The sequence below is a fragment of the Aulostomus chinensis genome, chromosome 6 (assembly GCF_037954235.1).
Source record: "Aulostomus chinensis isolate RoL2024-O1b breed Wild chromosome 6, RoL_Achi_v1.0, whole genome shotgun sequence".
In the NCBI taxonomy this organism is placed as follows: Eukaryota; Metazoa; Chordata; class Actinopteri; order Syngnathiformes; family Aulostomidae; genus Aulostomus; species Aulostomus chinensis.
Genome location: NC_141325.1, coordinates 27,106,251 through 27,125,336, shown reverse-complemented (window position 1 = coordinate 27,125,336; position 19,086 = coordinate 27,106,251). Strand labels below are relative to the sequence as shown.

General features: G+C 46.1%; 1 protein-coding gene across 8 annotated transcripts in view; it reads left to right on the top strand.

Annotated features, from left to right (window-relative positions):
• ep400 (E1A binding protein p400) overlaps nucleotides 1-11,292 on the top strand; it is a 29,154-nt gene extending 17,862 nt beyond the window's left edge. For 6 of the 8 annotated variants that reach the window (XM_086207286.1, XM_086207284.1, XM_086207282.1 and 3 more), the window contains 27 exons: nucleotides 472-761; nucleotides 951-1,153; nucleotides 1,293-1,462; nucleotides 2,558-2,754; nucleotides 2,867-2,978; nucleotides 3,176-3,469; nucleotides 3,602-3,676; nucleotides 3,860-3,994; nucleotides 4,082-4,126; nucleotides 4,879-5,032; nucleotides 5,421-5,656; nucleotides 5,773-5,946; nucleotides 6,027-6,074; nucleotides 6,174-6,310; nucleotides 6,532-6,588; nucleotides 6,695-6,773; nucleotides 7,027-7,194; nucleotides 7,293-7,338; nucleotides 7,417-7,523; nucleotides 7,714-7,915; nucleotides 8,002-8,138; nucleotides 8,302-8,547; nucleotides 8,812-8,974; nucleotides 9,402-9,556; nucleotides 9,701-9,865; nucleotides 9,948-10,025; nucleotides 10,276-11,292. In XM_086207286.1, the coding sequence (XP_086063412.1) occupies nucleotides 472-761; nucleotides 951-1,153; nucleotides 1,293-1,462; nucleotides 2,558-2,754; nucleotides 2,867-2,978; nucleotides 3,176-3,469; nucleotides 3,602-3,676; nucleotides 3,860-3,994; nucleotides 4,082-4,126; nucleotides 4,879-5,032; nucleotides 5,421-5,656; nucleotides 5,773-5,946; nucleotides 6,027-6,074; nucleotides 6,174-6,310; nucleotides 6,532-6,588; nucleotides 6,695-6,773; nucleotides 7,027-7,194; nucleotides 7,293-7,338; nucleotides 7,417-7,523; nucleotides 7,714-7,915; nucleotides 8,002-8,138; nucleotides 8,302-8,547; nucleotides 8,812-8,974; nucleotides 9,402-9,556; nucleotides 9,701-9,865; nucleotides 9,948-10,025; nucleotides 10,276-10,596 (4,194 nt within the window). In that variant the 3' untranslated portion in view covers nucleotides 10,597-11,292. The remainder of the gene's footprint in view (nucleotides 1-471; nucleotides 762-950; nucleotides 1,154-1,292; nucleotides 1,463-2,557; nucleotides 2,755-2,866; nucleotides 2,979-3,175; nucleotides 3,470-3,601; nucleotides 3,677-3,859; nucleotides 3,995-4,081; nucleotides 4,127-4,878; nucleotides 5,033-5,420; nucleotides 5,657-5,772; nucleotides 5,947-6,026; nucleotides 6,075-6,173; nucleotides 6,311-6,531; nucleotides 6,589-6,694; nucleotides 6,774-7,026; nucleotides 7,195-7,292; nucleotides 7,339-7,416; nucleotides 7,524-7,713; nucleotides 7,916-8,001; nucleotides 8,139-8,301; nucleotides 8,548-8,811; nucleotides 8,975-9,401; nucleotides 9,557-9,700; nucleotides 9,866-9,947; nucleotides 10,026-10,275) is intronic. The other 2 variants (XM_086207283.1, XM_086207285.1) reach the window with 2 other exon arrangements.
• The last annotated feature ends 7,794 nt before the right edge of the window (nucleotides 11,293-19,086 follow it).

The following is a 19,086-nucleotide window of genomic DNA, read 5'->3' as shown; positions in this document are numbered from 1 at the left end:
ACTGCTGCCAGCTAGTGGCCGGTGGTTTAATTACAACACAAAAATGAACAAACGCTGTGATTATTTGCGTGTTTATTTTAAAAAATCGATACAGTGCTGTTGAATATCAATACGTCACATAAAATATTGCGATATTTAAACGCATCAATATTTTTTTACACCCCTAGTCAGTTTACGGAGACTGACTTACAGTCCATGAGGATGAGCACAGATTCACAGAACGATTCACGTCTGCAACAAGTCCTTTATGGTCTGGATTGATCGATATCCTCCATATCCTGAAGCTGATGCTTCAACCCATCTTTCAGGGTGTCACAGGACCAGGGGCCCTTGGCACATTTTTCAACCCCTAGTCTTTAGCCAAATGATTTAAGTAAATGCATTGTCCTGTATAGGCTAAATATTATAGCTTAAGCTTAATGAGCTTGAAGGGATGATTAAGGCCTTGTGTACCCTTTTGACTTCCATCAGGAGTCTTCAGAAGAAAAGACCCAGCAAATGAAGCAGCGTTTGAGCCGTCTTTATGAAGCCAATGAGCAACGCTATAACCGTAGCGTGTTGTATGGGGCAGACTTGCTGCAGGCTTGCGCTGTTAGCTTAGAGCCTGGTCACACTGCCTTGACTGCTGGAGGCTGGAGGTGGGTGGGCAGAGAGAGCTGCCTCAGGGCCCAGAGAACTTGTGTGGCGACCACCTCTACACTGCAGTCTACTCTGCTGTCTGTTGAGGACCGCTTGGAGGCTGCCAACAGCCTTGTCAAAAGGTACTGAATCCTCCATCATTATATACTGAGTATACATTATGTGCTACATAGTGAGGATATTGCTTTTTAAATCACTATACGAGTGTATTTGTGTTTTATCCCTTAATCTAAATAATGAAAGCTGATAATCACGTTATTGACCTGTCAGATTGTCCAAGTCATTGAAACTCAACCTTTGTCACCTTCTAGGTTGTTGTGTGTGGTACCTGCAGCTGTGGCCCCGCCCCCTCAGTTGTATGCTGCCAACCCCCCGGTTCCCTACAGCCTTGAAAAGAAGTCCCTTCATTCTCGGCTACGGGAAGCTGCTGCTCCCCACAGTGCTTGCATGCACCAATTAGTGACCAGACATCTCTTCCATTTTCCTGACCTGCAACTAATGCAGATGGACTCAGGTTAGTTTAATGTACGATTTTATAATTTTTGGTGACAATATTACAGGGATTCTGACAAACCAAAAAGATAACAGGAAGTACAGCCTGCATGACATGCTATGAGTTTTAACTCATTTTTGGATATTTTCCTTTTCAAAAGGTAAATTGGAAGCTCTTGCCATTCTGCTGCAGAAGCTCCGGTCAGAGAACCGCCGTGTCCTCATCTTCACTCAGATGGTGAAGATGTTGGACATCCTGGAGGCCTTCCTAGATTACAGGCAGCTCACTTATGTGCGGGTGGATGAAAGCTTCACTCCAGATGAACGTCAGGTAAATTCACCACGATTTAATTCAGCATTAGTGACACGTTATTTTTAATAAAGCGCATTTTGGCCTCTTGACTTTTGACAAGAGCAAAATACAAGCACAATGAAGACTGATTCTGAAAATATAGTCAACCAGCATGGAAGGCAAGTATGTATGTTTGCCTACCATCTCTGTCATGAGCCAATAAGTGATGAAATGGTTTATCCACTGTTTTGGATGTGGACCTGTCGTCCTTAAAAAACACACTGTCACAGTTGCTTGAGATGTACATTGTAATAGATATCTACCATGTGAAGCCGTCCGGGCTGGTGACTCCAGCCCCAGTAATTTGCCGTACTCTCTCACCATATATTGACATAACGCTTTTCTGCATCTATTGACATAATGGATGGACACCAAGCTCCCCAAGTCTGAGCTCACAGAATGTTCTTCCTCACCAGACAGTGGAAAGTTGTGAAGGGCCCAGTGTGCGTTACATCCCAGCCAGTGCAACATAAGTTGGCAAACCTTCAATGCTCATTAAACAATAGCATATACTCCTTTTTGTACAAGGGTCTTGATCTGAATAAAATGAGAGCAGCTTCACACAGATTCTTCTTTTATATGAAAGTCATGACAAGGGATGAGCTGGATGTCCATGTGAAAGAGTATCCAGTACAGATAATGTACTTTTTATGAGTACAGGTGTCACACAGTACAATTTGTTGTTATGCAGACTTGTCTGATGAATTGAGAGCTGTCTGAATGTGCACCCCACCTCTCCCTCCACTTCATACACAGCTCTGAAGTCACTACACAACACAGTCGTCCATTCCTATTTCATGTATTTGGGAAGAAATGTCAGTATTGGCTTCAACGCCAGTGTGTTTCATCCCTGCGCATCATTTAGCTCACAGCTCAAAAACAGGCTTGTGTTTAGCACCTCTTGAAGCTGAAAGGTTAAACTTGATGTGTGTGGAGTATTTATTTTGGCACATAAATGAGGACAGAGATTATGTATGGAAGAGAACCGTTTTGATGACAGCACTAGCAGGGCTAGGTGGTAAAATTACATTTGTCTCCCTTTCTGTTCATGTCCTCGGCATCGTCTCCCTGCAGGAGAATATAAAGAGCTTCAACAGGAACAGGCAGGTGTTCTGCAGCATCCTGACCAACCGTTGCTGCTCAGCTGTCGGGACTGTGTTTGATGCAGATACCATCATCTTCTATGACACAGACCTGAATCCCAGCATGGATGCCCGCACACAGGAATGGTGTGACAAAATTGGACGCTCCAAGGATATACACATTTACAGGTGACATTAATTCAAGGATGTATGTTCCAGTTCTTTGCATTTGTGTTGCTCAACATGGGAGGAATTGGGGAATTTGCCAGTGACGGAAGTTATTTACTTGTTTGCTGTCTAGGTTGGAGAGTGGGAACTCCATTGAAGAGAAACTGCTGAAGAATGGAACCAAGGACCTGATCAGAGAAGTGGCTGCCCAGGGCACCGACTACACTCTGGCTTTCCTCACACAAGTAAGATGAACTCATTGTACGTTGTTTGGTTGTCCTAGAATACACAGACCCATATTTGACAAACCAGAGCTACATTTATTCAAACATTTGTTTGTGCACTGTATCCAAGTGAAACACACTTATAAGCAACACCCATGAATGTACTGTGGTACAGTGTGGAATATTGAAAAGCTGACCCTGATGTTTTGTGTGTCTAGCGGACAATCCATGATTTGTTTGAGGTAGAGGCAGGCTCGGGGGAGAAGGTGGAGGAGTTTGTGGTCCTTCACCAGGAACCTTCGGCCTCTGAGACCATCTCTCCTAGAGTGGCAAGACCCTACATCCAGGCTCTCCACAGCATAAACTTGGATGATCTGTCAGAATCAGAGAAACAGAAGCTGGCAGAAGCAGAGGGAGCAGGCGAGCAATCAGCAGCAGATGAACAGGAGTCTAAGAACGAGGCTCAAGAAGAGCCTGCGCAGATGGAGGAGCTGAATGCTGTCATGGCACAGGTAGCTTTACGCCTTTTATAAATCATTTGGAAGCGAGTTGAGGGAACATCTTTAGATACCAGTTAAGTGAAAGGAAATGTCATGTTTTTGTCATAATGAGTTTATATTACCATTTTCTTATCCCACACTCAGCTCACACCAATTGAAAGGTATGCCCTGCATTACCTGGAGTACCTTCACATCAGTGATGATGAAACTGTTCTTAAGGTAATGTACACTTTTTGCAGCTAATACAAATGTGATTGTATAGATCTGAGGCTCTATTCACAGATTTGCTGACGTGTAGAAATTCATAGTAATCAATGTATTGGTTTCAGCCTGACGGCGTTGTCATGTTCAGTGTTAATAAGATTGACAAATTGATGCATGTTTTGTTTTTATTGCACCCAGGAACGATTGGAGTGCTCCAAGAGAGGCTGGGAGCTGCAGCAGCTGCGGAAGCTGAAGGAGGAGGAGCAGGAGCGGCAGGTTACAGAGGGAGATGAAGACCTTTTCACCTACACCAGAGAGGACGCCTACAACATGGTAGGTGGTGGTGGCCTGATAGCTGCTGATCTAAAGTGAGTGTCTGAATTGTTGTTAGACTTGAACATTCTCTCTGCATCTCAACAGGAGTATGTGTTTGATGCAGAGGACGGCCACACAGAAATCATGCCGGTAGGACAAGATGTTACGTTTTTAAACAAGTAGCAGGCACAGCAATATTCAGCCTCGTGTGCCTCTACATTGGGTTTGACATTACATCCCCCTCTCTTTGAATAATCACAAATTACTCTTGATATGGCAGTGATTGAAATATTTTTTCTTAAAAGATGAGCAAAGTGTGCAAGTACACGAGAAGACGCTATTGAATAACAATAACATTTGCTGCCAGCATCTTATGGTGAGATGGTTGTAAAATCATAACTATTTGAGAAGACACAAACTAATTGCCATTGATTTGAAACTGTTATTTACAAAAATCTGCATAGTATTATCACATCAAGAAGATGTTGTTGAACCTGCCTCATCGGGGTGGGGTTCAAGAATCATGATAAGTGATCGTGATGGAAATGTTTGCCTAAGGAAACTGCTGCTTTTTATTGTTACAGTTACATCTACCGTGTTTTGTTCATGCCCTGGACATTTTGTTTCTCTTAACAAAATAAAACTATATTGGTCTCTATATTCAAATTTTTATTGGTATGGCTGTAGTTTTGGGTAATTAATTTTCAGTCTGGCTCTTATGGTTGAATTCCCAACCTGCAAAACTAGAATACTTTTGAGGGATTTTTTTTATTTGGCTTTGACCTGAAGAGACCTTAAATGGGTTTAACTTCCTTCAACTCTCGCATAGTGATTTCAGGTTCCCAGGAGCGTTGTCTTTTGCTCTTTAATTTCTGTATCACTGTTGCTGTTTTCCAACACAGCTTTGGACTCCGCCTACGCCACCACAGGATGACAATGACATCTACATTGACTCTGTGATGTGTCTGATGTATGACACCACACCCATGCCAGAGTCCAAACTGCCTCCGATCTACATCCGCAAGGAGCACAAGCGACTCAAGCTGGATCCTTCAGGTGATTTTTAGCTGTTATTAAAACCTACACTGGTCACGTGACATACTTAATAACATTTACATCTTCAGAGATGGAATTGTGTAAGGGCACCAAAGTATGGAATTGTGTTAGGGCACCAAAGTATGGAATTGTGTAAGGGCACCAACGTATGGAATTGTGTAAGGGCACCAAAGTATGGAATTGTGTAAGGGCACCAACGTATGGAATTGTGTAAGGGCACCAAAGTATGGAATTGTGTAAGGGCACCAAAGTGTCGAGAGATAACGTTCTAAAAGACTTGGTGAGAACATTTGTATGAGTGCATCAAGAGGGTCTGTTGAATAGGCCCCTGCCTGCTCATTGCAAGATTCCTGGTTGGTTCTGTTTTCATACTGGTATGTTTGTCCAGCAGCAGCCAGAAAGAAGAAGAAGGGCCACGGAGAAACAGTGATTCCTCCACGTTCCCTTTTCGAAAAAGCCAGCATGCTGAAAGTTCGCCGTGAGGGCAAGGACCAAAAAAAGAACTTCTCCCTCAAGCAGCAGGCACCTTTTGCCAAACCACTACCCTCGCTGGTTAAACCGGCCATGGAGGCTGGTCAGGACAACCCAGAGTGGCTCATCAGTGAGGACTGGGCTCTGCTTCAGGTACTGGCTCCACTAACCTCTTCATGATAATGGAGACTCCCTAAGCTGTATTGGAAGCGAGATTTATTTTCTACAGTAAATTCAATGTCCAAAAACTGTCTGTTTTTTCTGGACAGGCTGTGAAGCAGCTGCTGGAACTGCCTTTGAATCTTACAATTGTGTCTCCTGCACACACTCCCAACTGGGACCTGGTGAGTGATGTGGTGAATTCCTGCAGCCGCATATACCGCTCGCCCAAACAATGTCGCAGCCGTTATGAGAATGTCATCATTCCCAGAGAAGAGGGCAAGGTAAGTATTGGTGTACTAAACTGTAAAGCTGTGAAAATAGATTGCTGTTTTATCTCATCGGTGTTTGTAACCTTTTTCAGTTGGTGTACGAGGCGAACCCCAAGAAGAAAACCAAGAGCATATACAAGGTACTTTATCTTGTTCTTTAAGTTTGAAAAAGGATTATTTTTTTCTTTCCTCTCAGCTTCCCTGTTATTCATATTTCCTTTTGTTATGTTCTCAATCAGTCCAAAAATAGCCGTCCTCTGAGGACCTGTCAGATCTACACCCAGGATGACAACGCTACTCAAATCCAGCTCTACAACAGCCGCTTTGAACTCATGAAAATTATTGCCAGCAAGAGAAGCCCACCGATCAAACCCCTGTGAGTACTGAGGGTAGTCGTTTTGATCAAAAATGTCATTGAGGTAACTCAAATATTAGGAAGCAGACAACAAAAACACAACACCTAAAGCTCATCCCAAATACAGTAATCAAATTATTTGGGCAAATTAGTTTGTGGTCAGTCGTGGTAATTACGTTCTTGTTGTAAACTATCATCTTTAAGTACGATGTGCCCTTCTAATGTAATCATAATTCTTTTAGGCTTGGCATGAATCCATTCCAGAAGAATCCCAAACATGCCTCGGTCTTGGCAGAAAGGTGTGTTTCATACTACCGTGTTTGTACCTTGGATATCGAACTTTATACTAACTTCATATCTAAAAATACAGTTATGTCAAAGCTAAGATTTGTTTCCTTCTTACAGTGGGATCAGCTATGACAAACCCCTACCTCCCATTCAGGTGGCATCTCAACGTGCTGAAAGGATTGCCAAAGAGAAAAAGGTGACTATCTCCAGTGTGCTGGCGACTTCGGATGGCAACGCACAACGTTGGGAATGTCCTGCTCAAAAGATGACAATAGCAACTTGTTAGACTTTTAAAAGAAAAATTGGAGAAATACGTAGGTGTCATGTGCAATTTAAATGCATCCTGATGTGCAATCAAGGCACATTTAGTATAATAGATCAGAGTTCTGCGTTTGTCTTGCCAACGTGTTCAGTTTGTTTTTCGACATGTTCACCGTGTGTGTTCGCAGGCCCTGGCAGAGCAGCAGAAGGCTCAGGTGTTGGCACAGCAGCAGGCCGGAGGCCCCCAGGCCCAGGCCGCCCCCGGCCAGGCCCAGACCCCTGCTGCTGGCCAGGCTCAGGTCCCTCAGGCAGCCGCAGTGACCGGAGCAGCTGCTGTGCCTAATGCAGCTGTTCTGGTGAGAATCAAAACTTCCTCCCCCAATAACGTGAGAACCAAAACAAAGCCACTTTCTTCTCAGTAGAAGCTCTAACACACATATTCCATGTTTTTCAGGCTGGAGCCATAAAAAATGCCACTGTGGGCACAACCATCCAGGCTGGTATGCTGACACACATATGGTTGACATTACAGAGCTGTCGGGGTTCCAGTGGTTGATTCCTTTCTTTGTTTCTTGCAGCCGCTGTAGGGGGGAATGTGATTGTGAACACAGTAGCTGGAGTTCCTCCAAGTCCCTTCCAGGCCAACAAACGCCTGGCATCTCCAGTCATACCAGGCACCCTGTCTGTGAGTCATGTTCATTTATCTCTGCTGCTAAGGCTTTGCCACCTACTGACTACAAGCCGTTTGTGACGCAAATACCCTTTGAATTGGCATGAAGCAGGCTGCACATCCACAACCCTTGTAGACAGCATGATCGTTACACATGTCAAAGCCTTTGCTCATTTTCTGTCCTGTGTCGTTGATGTTGGTGCAGCCTGCTAGTGCTGCTGGAGCCCAGGTGGTCCATGCACAACAGAGGGCTGTTACGGCTGCTGCTGCCCCTGCTGAAGTGGTTGCCATAGCTACAGGGCAAGGTGTGCGAGCAGTTACCCCAGTGACTGCATCTGCAGTAGTTTCTACCACCCTGAGTCCGGTCCAGTCACAGACTCGCCCTATTGTCACCCAAGTCACACCAGGTAACGACCTGAACACAGGCTTTTATTTGACCCTACAAGTGATCATTAGTTCCGCAGATCTGATAAATGTGCTGTACCTACACCAGCCGCAGGTATGCAGCTGCAGCAAGGAAAGCCTCTCACCCAGGCCCACCTGCAAATGTTCCGGCAGCAGCAGCTACAGCAGCAGCAGCAGCAGCAGCAGGCGGCTTCACCACAGATCAAAGCTGTAGGAAAACCCCAGGTAAACCACCAGCACCTTAACACTCCTGAGAAATATAAAGCACCAGAATGAACCTCCTGACATATGTGGCATTCTGCTGACTGCTGCGTTGCCTTTAATGTGGTACAGTGACATTATTAAACATCGGGCTCATCATAACGTGTACACTCATACGTGTTTGCAGGAGTTGTTGAAGATGCACAAACACAAGTTACAGCTGCAGCAGCAACAGCAGCAGCAGCAGCAGGTGGCTGCAGCTGTGGCGGCAGCAGCAGCCCAGGGCCAGCAGGCTGCGGGGGCCCAGCAGGCTGCCCAAGTGCAGCCTGCACAGGCGGCCCAAGCCAATCCCCAGCTGGCAGCTGTGGCGGCACCGCGACCTGGAGCTGTTCTGACCGGCACCACAGTGGCCAACCTGCAGGTGGCCAGACTGGTAAGACTGGAATTGGCTTGCTATCCTACTCATAATTGCCATTTCAACATTCGTGTCTTATGCTGTAGGTGTTTGATGTATGAACTCAGATATCCTCTTTGAGTCGTTCAGCAGTACTTGCTGTATATTATGACAGTTGAAACATTTCCTGAGAAATAGAGGCTGCCCATCAGTCAGCAGTCTGTTGCGTGGAGTAAAAAACATGTTTCGTCTTTGTAGCTGAACTTTGGCTCCATTTTAACGCTCTCTTCTTTCTGATCACAGACTCGAGTCCCCACTCAGGGCCAGGCAGGACAGACAGCCCAGGTGACCCTCACCAAGCCTCCTGTGGTCTCTGTGCCAGCTGTGGTCTCATCTGCTGGAGTCACCACGCTGCCTGTCACCGTGGCGGGCATCAGTGTGGCCATTGGCCAGGCCCAGAAAACAGGTGTGTTTGAAAGTACACGTCGTCTTACTGCTAATGTGAATTGAATGTCATTGTTGCAGGTCTTTGATGCTGAATGGAATTCAGAGTATTTGTTGTTCTCGATGCACTGGGTCTGTCCTCCTCACTTGATTCTTACTGCTTGGTATTTATAAGTTTTAGTACTTCGGCACTTGAATTTTTTTTTTATTAGCCAAAATGGTCTCTTCAGATCCAGAGCTGCAGTGGGTCTGTGCCTGTTTATTCTGATGTGCGTGTCTTTGTTTTTTGTTTGATTGAATCACACTGTAACATTAAGTGTGTTATGTGGCATGTGTGAACAGGGGTTATTACATTACCCTCAAAACGGGGAATAAACGCTTGGTTTATCATCACACACTTGGGTCACGTCCTTCAGCCTCATGGTGTAATCCTGTCTCCTCTCGATCAGGTGGTCCCGTGCTGACCCCGTCCTTCCCCCAGATGCAGGTGCAGCAGCTGCTTCAAATGAAGAAGCAGCAACAGCAGGCGGCGGTTCAGGCAGCAGCCGCAGCCCAACAGAAGGCAGGGCAGCCGCAGCAAGGACAGGCCACCGTACAGCAGAAGGTCAACAGCCACTTGTCACCTCTAAAGCTTCCCATTTTTCGGAATATATAGAATTCTATCCATGAACTGAAACACGCTGATGTGTTATTCCAGCAGTATGTGAGATGATCGATGTCATTAACTCAAGTTTTGTATGGACCTTAGATTGGCACCCAGCAGGTGACGGTGCAGGCGGCCCAGGCGGCCCCGCAGACACCACAGAAGGTGACTTATGCCACCACCACCCAGCTGCAACCAGGCATCAAGACCCAGTTCTTCACCACATCCATCGCCCAGACTCAGAAGACCACTGGAGCCCAACAAATCCAGGTACATCATCGCTGGAAGCCGCCATCTTAAAAACACACATTTTTAGAGTTTGTGTTGATGAGCTGTCTACTCTTCCTACCAGGTGGCTAAGATCCCACAAATAGTGCAGCAGCAGCCCACCGTGGCAAATATTCAACAAATAGTGTCTTCTCCGCAGCAGGTAGGGGTTTAGGCTGAGCTCTGCTCTCGAAGGTATCCGCTGTCCCTTTACCTCCTTACAGAGCGAATGAAGTGCTGGCTCCTCAGCTTGGGCCAGCCTTTGTGTTTGATGCTTTTATCCTGATACTCAATGGAAATGTAATGAATTGATTAACACAATCATTTTTACTGGTCATCAAGGGCTCACAGGTGGCATAAACCACAACAAACCTGTCAGTCATGATGTAAATGACTGGTTGTTTTTGTTTCAGATCCAGACCCAGCCTCAGACCGTGGCCCTGACCCAGGCCGCCACGTCGGCTCCTGCCCAGGTTCAGATGATTCCTGCTGGGACAGCGACGGCCCAGGTAGTCCAGCAGAAGATCATCCAGCAGCAGGTGGTGACTGCAGCCGCCTCACCCCAGATCCAGACGCCCCCTCCCCACAGCCCAACCCAACAGCCAGCAGCACCCTCCACTGCGGAATCTGCGGCGCAGCAGCCCACTCAGACCCAGCAGCCCACCAAGGGTCAAGCTCGCCAGGGCGGCATCAGAGCCAAGACTCCTGCCAAGCCGAGCGGGGGTAGCAGCTAGGAGGAAGATGCTAGTCATCCTGCAGTACAGACATGATTGTACTGAAGTGTTCTTACGCGTCCCACTGCAGCTACTGGCAGAAACATTCTGAAACCTTTACCTCACCCACCCGTCTCTAATCTCAGCCTGAACGATTCCAACACTTCAACTGGCACACGATCACAGCAGGTGCCCCGGATTCTGGTGGGAATCTATATGACTAACGGAACCATCAGTCTTTCTTCTTTATTCATTTGTTTAAATGTGTAATGTTCCTTGAAAAATGGCACAACTAAACATGTCCCCCTCTACTACCGCGCCATCAGAGACACACGAGTCCCGCCCTCAAAGTGATGATTACAGTGCTACTCAACAGATACCCGAGGCGTCTGTATCGGGGAATGAGCTGTCCATTAGAATAAGTGTCTTCATTAATAGTCCCTTGCATGTCTAATTCCCCTCCCTTGTCTATAGATACTGAATGGAGAATAATGCACGTTCCTTTAGTCATTTGTTTTGCTTTGTTTTTTAATTGCAGCAAATACACTGTAAACATGTACTTTAGTATTTTGGGTTTTCTCATAAATTCTCTTTTTTATTGATGTCCAAGAAAAAAAAACCTGTAAATATCAATGAAAAAAAAAAAAACCATTTGTACTTGTAAAGTAGTTGTGTTTTCATTGAGGTTTTTCAGCCTAATTGTAATAAAGTGTTTTGTTTTTATACACAAATTCACCTTCCTTCAGTTGTTTTTCCATGAAATACTCTGAAGCCGTCAGAGACCATGCAGTTACTTGAAGCTGTGGTCTGATTTTACAGGCGATGTTTAACAGCAAGTCTAGTTTCTGCCAGGAAACAAAGCCATCAAGGTCGACATGATTGTGATCGCCTGACATCTGCGCCAAATGTTGCCGTAGATCTTGAGAACATTTTGGCATTGAGAGGGCTTTATATTTGCAGCATCTTCCCTCAGACGGTGCCGAGAGGCTTCCTCTCGGCACCGTCTGCTCGGCCCGGCGGACTGCTGATGCCTGCAAAAGTGCCTGCTGAGTATTTCAGTCACAAGGGCAAAGCAGCTCAGGAGAAAGCCTGATGCCTGCCACATCATCGCTGAGCCGCAGCCTTCACAAATTACTCTTGAAATCTGGAAAATTGTACAATACAAAAATATAAAGTCCATTCAAAGTTTTGCAATATCATCTGTGGAGGCAAACTTCCATTTGTCCACACGGGGACACTGTTCGATCACTGTAACCCCGCCTGCTCTCCAGGGACGCGACAGTCCTATAGATTTTCCAGCTCATTGAGGTTTCCCATCTGCTCCTCAGTGCTCACCCTGCATTTCCTCCCTCTACTGCAGCTCACTAGCTGGTCCAGGCTCGCAAAACCCATCAGACATGGGAGGTGAGGTGGAAGAGAAGGCTGAGAGATGAGCAGATGGCCCAAGTTGGTCGTGTCCTCTGGCCTGGATGTCGCTCCACATCTTACTTTTATATTGAAGCTGCAATATGGCTCAGATAACGACATCACCTGATTTCTGTGGTCTTATTTGTTTTCTGCACTTTGCGGTGATCATATTTGGATAAGAGGGTGGAAGGCTTCAATCCTGATTGATGGGTGGGTGTGGAAGCACGTCACAAGGTAGCCCCGCCCTCAGGTATACTCTGCGTTATTGTCCGTTTAAAGAGGATCATAATTTTAACATCAAGCTGTACTGAAGCTAGCAACTGAGACTATAAAATCAGTAAGAACATGTTTGTTAAGGTAACTAGAGGGCACTGAGAGAGAGCGCGCCACCACCAAGGACAAAGATATGGACATAATCGAATTAAAACTGTCACTAAAAGTTCTTTCCACCCCCCCAAAAATAGGTCCAAGGAATCTCATCAGACTTCATTTTGAGTAACACCGCTAATAGCTATTTTTCAGGATTCGAGATCTACAATTTGATCCAGATTGCATTCAAGAAATAATCTTTTGTTCCTTGTAATATTCGTGATCCGCCCACTAAATTTAGTCTGAATCTCCCCTTCAGTTCTTCAGACATGTGCTGATGATCAGAATTATTCAAGGTTATAATTACTGTCGCCTCCTGCTGACTATTTGAAAGAATGGCAGCTCTGTATTGGCTTCCCATTCACGCCCTCTGACCTACGTCCACTTCTTTACACGGTCCGTGGTTAATGGGTTTAATGGAGGTATTTTTTACTACATGACATGAGGGTCAGATATGAGAGGAGCTATAATGGTCCTGCTCGTATATTAGAGCTGGAGGGGGGAACAGCTGGTGGACTTCACAGCGCAGGAGCTGTCATGGAGCGATTAAGGAGAGGAGATGAATCACACTGCGATTCATAAATATCATGAGCATCCCACCTCTCTCTCTGTGTGCCACAGCCAAACTTGTGTAAACGTTTCTGCCATTAAGCTTTTATTTTTACCATCCATTTTCAAGCGCGTCCTGATTTAACACCCATGGAGCCGAACCAGGAAGTAAAAGTGAGATGTTTGTGTAAAAACTGTCCCTGTGGCAGCACTTTGCAGGGCCAGGCTCATATTTTGATCTCTTTATTTGCACTGAGAAAGTCATGCATGAGGAGGGGTGCAGGGGTTGTCAGCGGCGGCTTTATCTTTCCGCTCAGACGCCAGTCTTCCCGCCATGTGAGTGTTTACCTCAGGTGGGTCTTTAAAGTCTGAGAACAGTGTCAAATGTGTGAGGCGGAGATGAAGGCTCTTGTTGGAGTGTTGTGTGTTTTCCTCCATTTGCAGAGAGCCGTGAACAAGAGCCTCAAAGCACGTCAGAGAGTGGAGGGACGATGTGAATGACAGCCTCCGGAAACGGGGATGATACAATCATTCTGTGTGTTGACACAACAACTGTGAGGAGATCACTGCTGGGTTGCGTCAGAGATGAGATGAGCAGGGCTGGAGGCAACAGATGCATGCTTTCAAGTGGGGAGGGGGGCCACCAGGTAGGAATGAGCCCAGGGAGACTTGTCAACCCTGCTGCACGCCGTCCATGAGTACACCAGTCACTCCCTCCTGATGTCGTGGCCAGCCACAGACCTTGGGGGGGGGCCTCCCCTCTAATGATGCTCATCCAACGAGGCTGACCACCACCGCGAATGGAAAAGAAACAGGCCATTTATACCGAACGGTTGCCATGGCAACCCCCTCCGACCCCTTTTGGCTGGTGGAACAATGGTTTATGTAGCACACGTTGCCAATGTAATAAGACTTTTGAGCTCTGCGCCTCAGTTTAATTTCGAGTTACATCAATAAATAATAACACGAACAACATTTGTGCAGTTACAGTTGCCAAGAGACACTAAATATAGCCAGCACTCTTATTGTTGGGGTTTTTTACGCTTCTATTCAGCAGAGGTTTTCAGTGTGAGGTGGGCCGCTGCATGCAAGTTTAAGATCACATGTTACCACCGCGATACTGCAGTTTGAGGAATATTACTGTACTTTCCACGCATCAGGAGCTATATAATAAATTCCTTACACACTGAGTCCTTACACACTGAGTAGACGGGGCCTGGAAGTCCCTCCGTCTCTGTTCTCCACCTCTTTTATGTACACTAAAAACTGGTCTCTGAGAGCTGCACTCACGGCTCACGGATCACGACGTTTCTAAGCTCCTGTTTGGAACCCTTGAGTCATATTTGAAATGTCCATCTCCGTTTCAGCACCATATTTGGAGGAAGAGGGTGGAGCGACAGGCTGGTGCAGAGGCAACTTGTCAATCACAATGTAGGCACACCCTCAAACATACCTGTGTGTACTTAAGAGGTTACAAAGACCTTGTCTTTTTCTGTTAGTCATAAAAACCAACTTCTTGCCTCTCAAGGTGCGATGTTAAACCTTTGAGACAACAAATGCACCTTTAAGGGATCATTGTGCAAAAGTGTAACTGAGCTGTTCTTGTCTTGAACCTCCAGCCTTAACCCCCCCGCCCCGCAAAATAGCCACAATATGCTAGATTGAGTACATTTTTGTGCCTAAGGGATCATATACTTGAAAACAAGTAAAGGAGGAGTAGGAAGGAGGGGGAGGGGCCTCTGTATTCCGGGGTTTGCTGCAGGGAGGCCCACCGTCTCAGACTCTGGCCCTGAGGAGTAAAATCACTGCAACTGATGTCTTTTATTTGTCCCACCTGCTCGTTACTCGCGGCCTCCACGGGACTACAGATGAAGATGAGGCGTCGTCTGTGTTCAGTAGAAAAAGGAGAGTCGCATGGATTCAGAGACGATGCACCGGTCTGATATTCAATGTTCTTTATTAACCCTGAAAGCAGAACCTGCAACTTCCCAGTTAGCTTCGTTATCACTGACTAACAGGAAGTTAATTTTTATGCTTTAAAATAGTAGTAGACTGCACAAGAGATGTACTTTAAATGGTAACCACCATTTTCAGAGCAGAAATGAGGCATCGCCACATTGAAGTCAAGTTGGGTTTTTGTCCTGTCGCCATGTTGTGTCTTGTCATTTCCTGTTTTATTTTGAAATTTAACTCTCCTCTCGTTTCAGGTCACTTGCTCTTCCTCATGTGTCCTGATCTGATTGCTAAGTGCTTCCACCTGTTCCCCATAACCTTGTGTCCATATATTGTCTGTGTCTCCTTTGTCTTGTGCCAGTGTTTTGTCCATCTTGGCCTTTTGACCACAGCCTTGATTGGGTTTTTGTGTTTTCCCTCCACCAAGCGAGAGTTGTTTTTTTTTGTTGTCAGTTTTTTTTCTATCTTAGCCCAGTCTTTAGTTCATGCTTTTTGTTTCCGGACCTTTTCATAACCTAGTGCCTCCTGTTACTTAGGAGTGTTTTTGTTTATGCTTTTTATTTCAAGTCAACAGCCTATTGTTTTTATTCCTCTTTTTTTTAGTGGTGTGATTTTTATTTGATTTTTTTTCATAGCCACGCCTCTTCCTGTAGGGAAGTGGGGTGATCCTATAAGATGGGGTTCATAGCCTATTTTCTGTTCAATAAAGCTTTCATTGAGTCTCCTGAACCTTGCGCCTGTGTCCAAGCCTGGTCGTGACATGAAGAGGAATTGATTGATATCAAGCATTCACTTGAAGGAGCTTTAAAAAAAACAACTCACTGCATTAAAAAAAAAAAAGTGTCCAGGATTCAAGAAGAAAAGACTTCTTCTGCGGCTTCATTCTGTGGAATGTTTAACCCGACCCAGTTCATACAACAATGACATCACATCCATACAGGGTCAGTCATTTATACTGTTATATAAATACTGGTATCAGATCAGCTGATGCACAAATTCTGGTCTTCAAATCTGTACCAGGAAGGGAAAAGATCAAGTAAACGAAGTCACTGCTGAGCTGCTATGAAAGCAGCCACGGCGGCGTGTGAATCACTTCAAAGCTGGAAGAGTAAAAGGTGAGATGATTTCTAGGATGTCCCGCCGCCGCACTGAGACGACTCTATTATGTTTTAGTCATCTCCCGGCACTCCCCCAGCCTCCTTCAGGACAGGCCTATTACTGTAAATGATGAGTCACAGTTCTGCTGGCTGCTCTCACTGAGTTGCAGGACGATGATGATGATGATGGTGGTGGTGGTGGACGAGGATTTGCGCCATAGCTGGATGCTCTTTGAGCCGGGCGAGAGAGAGGGAGAGAGAGCACCTGAGCTGCTACGCTCCACTTCCCTCAACAACACAGTGGTAGGAGGTGTCATTCAGCACTGCGAGGGAGCACCACAGAGAATTTACATTATAGTCTGCCACCTCCTACCTGCTTCTCTCCTTCTTCCCTGCTTGTCTCGTCCTCCCCGGCTGCTTCTCTACGCTCGGCTGCTCTCACCTTCCACACAAGCGTCTTGTGGTATGACAGCGGCTGTGAAACACAAAGAGGATCTTTGTTGTTTTTCTCTTTCTTTCTTTTTTTTTTTTTGGGTGATAAGCAACACAAGGCCCTCAGTCACCCTCGCTGCCTGTCATCTGCTGCTCTTCCTGTTCTTGATGTGCTTTGTTCGACTTCTACATAATCACGTGTTTCACAGAGGGAGAAACCTGGATTGCACTCGTCGCTTTTCATTTTGCAGGCTAGAATTCAGTCATCCGCGATGATCTGGGATACATCCACATGTATGACTGACATATTTGTTATTGTTTTGTTTTTTTTTGTTGGCATCAATCTTTCTTTGGGATCAGTGTGACCCCAGACTGCTTTGGTTGTATAAAACATAAAAGACATCTGCTCTCACCACACTTAACATACAAATTGAAAAGGAAGCTTCATGGTTTCAAGCAGCTCTGGTCATTTCTGGGTATGGCAGGATTTTGTCATCTGTTTATTCACCGTTTCTCTGCCAGGACAGCTCCCTTTACAGACTTGAATGGATCCAGATGTCTCAACCAGGTCCAGTGGACAGAGGAGGCAGAGCCCAGGCTTCTAGGGAGACGACATTGCTCCAGACTGATGAAGGACATGAATCATACCTGAAGATAAAGTTCTTCGGTTGTAATTTCATCAAACATTTCTGTAACCGCAGCAGGAGGACACACCCTCTGAGGGTTTTTGTCAATGAGGTTTTGTCGCGGTGACTGAAACACGGTGGAGAACATCGAGGTGGACGCTGATGATGAAGCATCCTCTCTCTTCTCATGTGTTGACTCATTAGCTGACGTGCTGTTTTCAGAAAAAAAGTTATGATGCCTCCTCTCCCCGAACACCAGATTCCCTCTCAGACATGTCGATCAAAAATCAAAAAGCTTTACTGTCATCGTGAGAAGGACGAACGTAATATATTTTTGATACTTCTAAGATCGGCTAATGACTGATACGCCCCAAAACACAACGTGTTCTTCCACGGCACATTCCACACGTCTCCCCCGGGTGTGCTGAAAATCAGCACAATAGGTTTCGTTTAATCCTGCTGACAGACAACAGAAAACAGACAAACGCCATCAAAGGCAGGAGCTCCTCCACCATGCCTGAGGAGGTGTGCGTACAGGACAGTTATAAAGTCATCGGATTGTTTACTCAAGACGAACAGCAGTGTGTCAGTAAAGCGCCTGGAACACCAACACTGGAAGGTCAACATGTCTAGCCACCAAGTCTCTGAGGACACTCCATGTTCCCTCCCGCGTCACACTCTGTTATGACAGAGAAACGAAGCCAGGCTGATAAGAGCGTGACAAAGTCGCAGTAATACTGCACATAAGGAACAAACAGCTCCAACAGCCTTCTTTTCTTTACCATTAATGGAAGCGAATGAATGCCGCGATGCATGTCGCGTCTCGTCAGGGTGAATAAACCAAGAGAGCTGGCCAGCCACTGCCAAATGTTTGACGTTGACCCATGGAACACATCTCGCTATCTCTGATAATACTCACTGTTGTTGTTTTTTTAATCATATTTGAATTAATTCGCATTGTGATGTCAGATGACCAGAATTCACGCCCATCTAATTCCCAAGACAGGAAAATCGAGTGTCCTCTTAATGTCCTCGTGTTAACGTCACATGACAATGAGAGGTTAAAGGCTTTTGACTTTGATATTTTGTTGGTTTGGAGACCAACGCTTGAGGTTTTCACAGAAATGTAACATCTGTGCAACAGTGATTAGGTTATTCTGACTGCTTTATTCTGCCAGCGGTGACTTTCAGCAGGAGATTCAAGAGACATTGGTGCATTCAGGGTTGTACGATGAGTGTAAAATCATCTTGGTAGAAGTGAAACTGTGTTTAAAGCATCAGCCGTCTTCACTGTAAAGAGGAAGTTTCTCTTCTTCTTGGCCTCTACGGAGTAGAAGCGAGCTTGGCTAATGTTTAAACCACCCTGGCCCTGGGACAGGAGATGGGTATGTGTGTGTGTGTGTGTGTGTGTGTGGGGGGGGGGGGGCACAGTATATAGATGGTGTTTAGGGGGATGGGTTTATGTTTGAGGGGAGAAGATGTAAAAACCATAGAGGATCCCCGGTCTGACACACATCACACACACACAAACACACACACACACACAACATGCGCACACACACACAACACGCGCGCACACACACACACACACACACACACAACACGCGCGCACACACACACACACCCCTTCCATCTCCACCAGTCCCCACCACCCCCTCATCCACTAAGTCCCTACCCCCTAAACAAACTCACACACATGTTGAAAGATGAATGTCCAACAAATGGAGGCAGGAGGTGAGTAAGGACCCCGTATGAGAGGTGTATTGTGCAGCCGGGGCCTCCATCCCCCCCTCGGAGGCCTGTAATCAAGGGGGCACAGTCAGCAGGGCCAGGGGGGTCTGGGGTGGAGTGGGGCAGCAGCAGCGGAGGGGGAGGCGATGGCTGTCTCACTGGGATGTTATTTATTGGCCTACTTGGAGTTGCCTGCTGCCTCCTGCACTCCCTGTCACTCCCATTGATCTTGTCCTGATCCGCCCCCCCAGGACAGCTCTGTCAATGCCTCTTCCTCCTCTCTTCCCCGTTCTCTTCCTCCTCTCTTCCCCTTCTCTTCCTCCTCTCTTCCTCTCATAATAAATGTC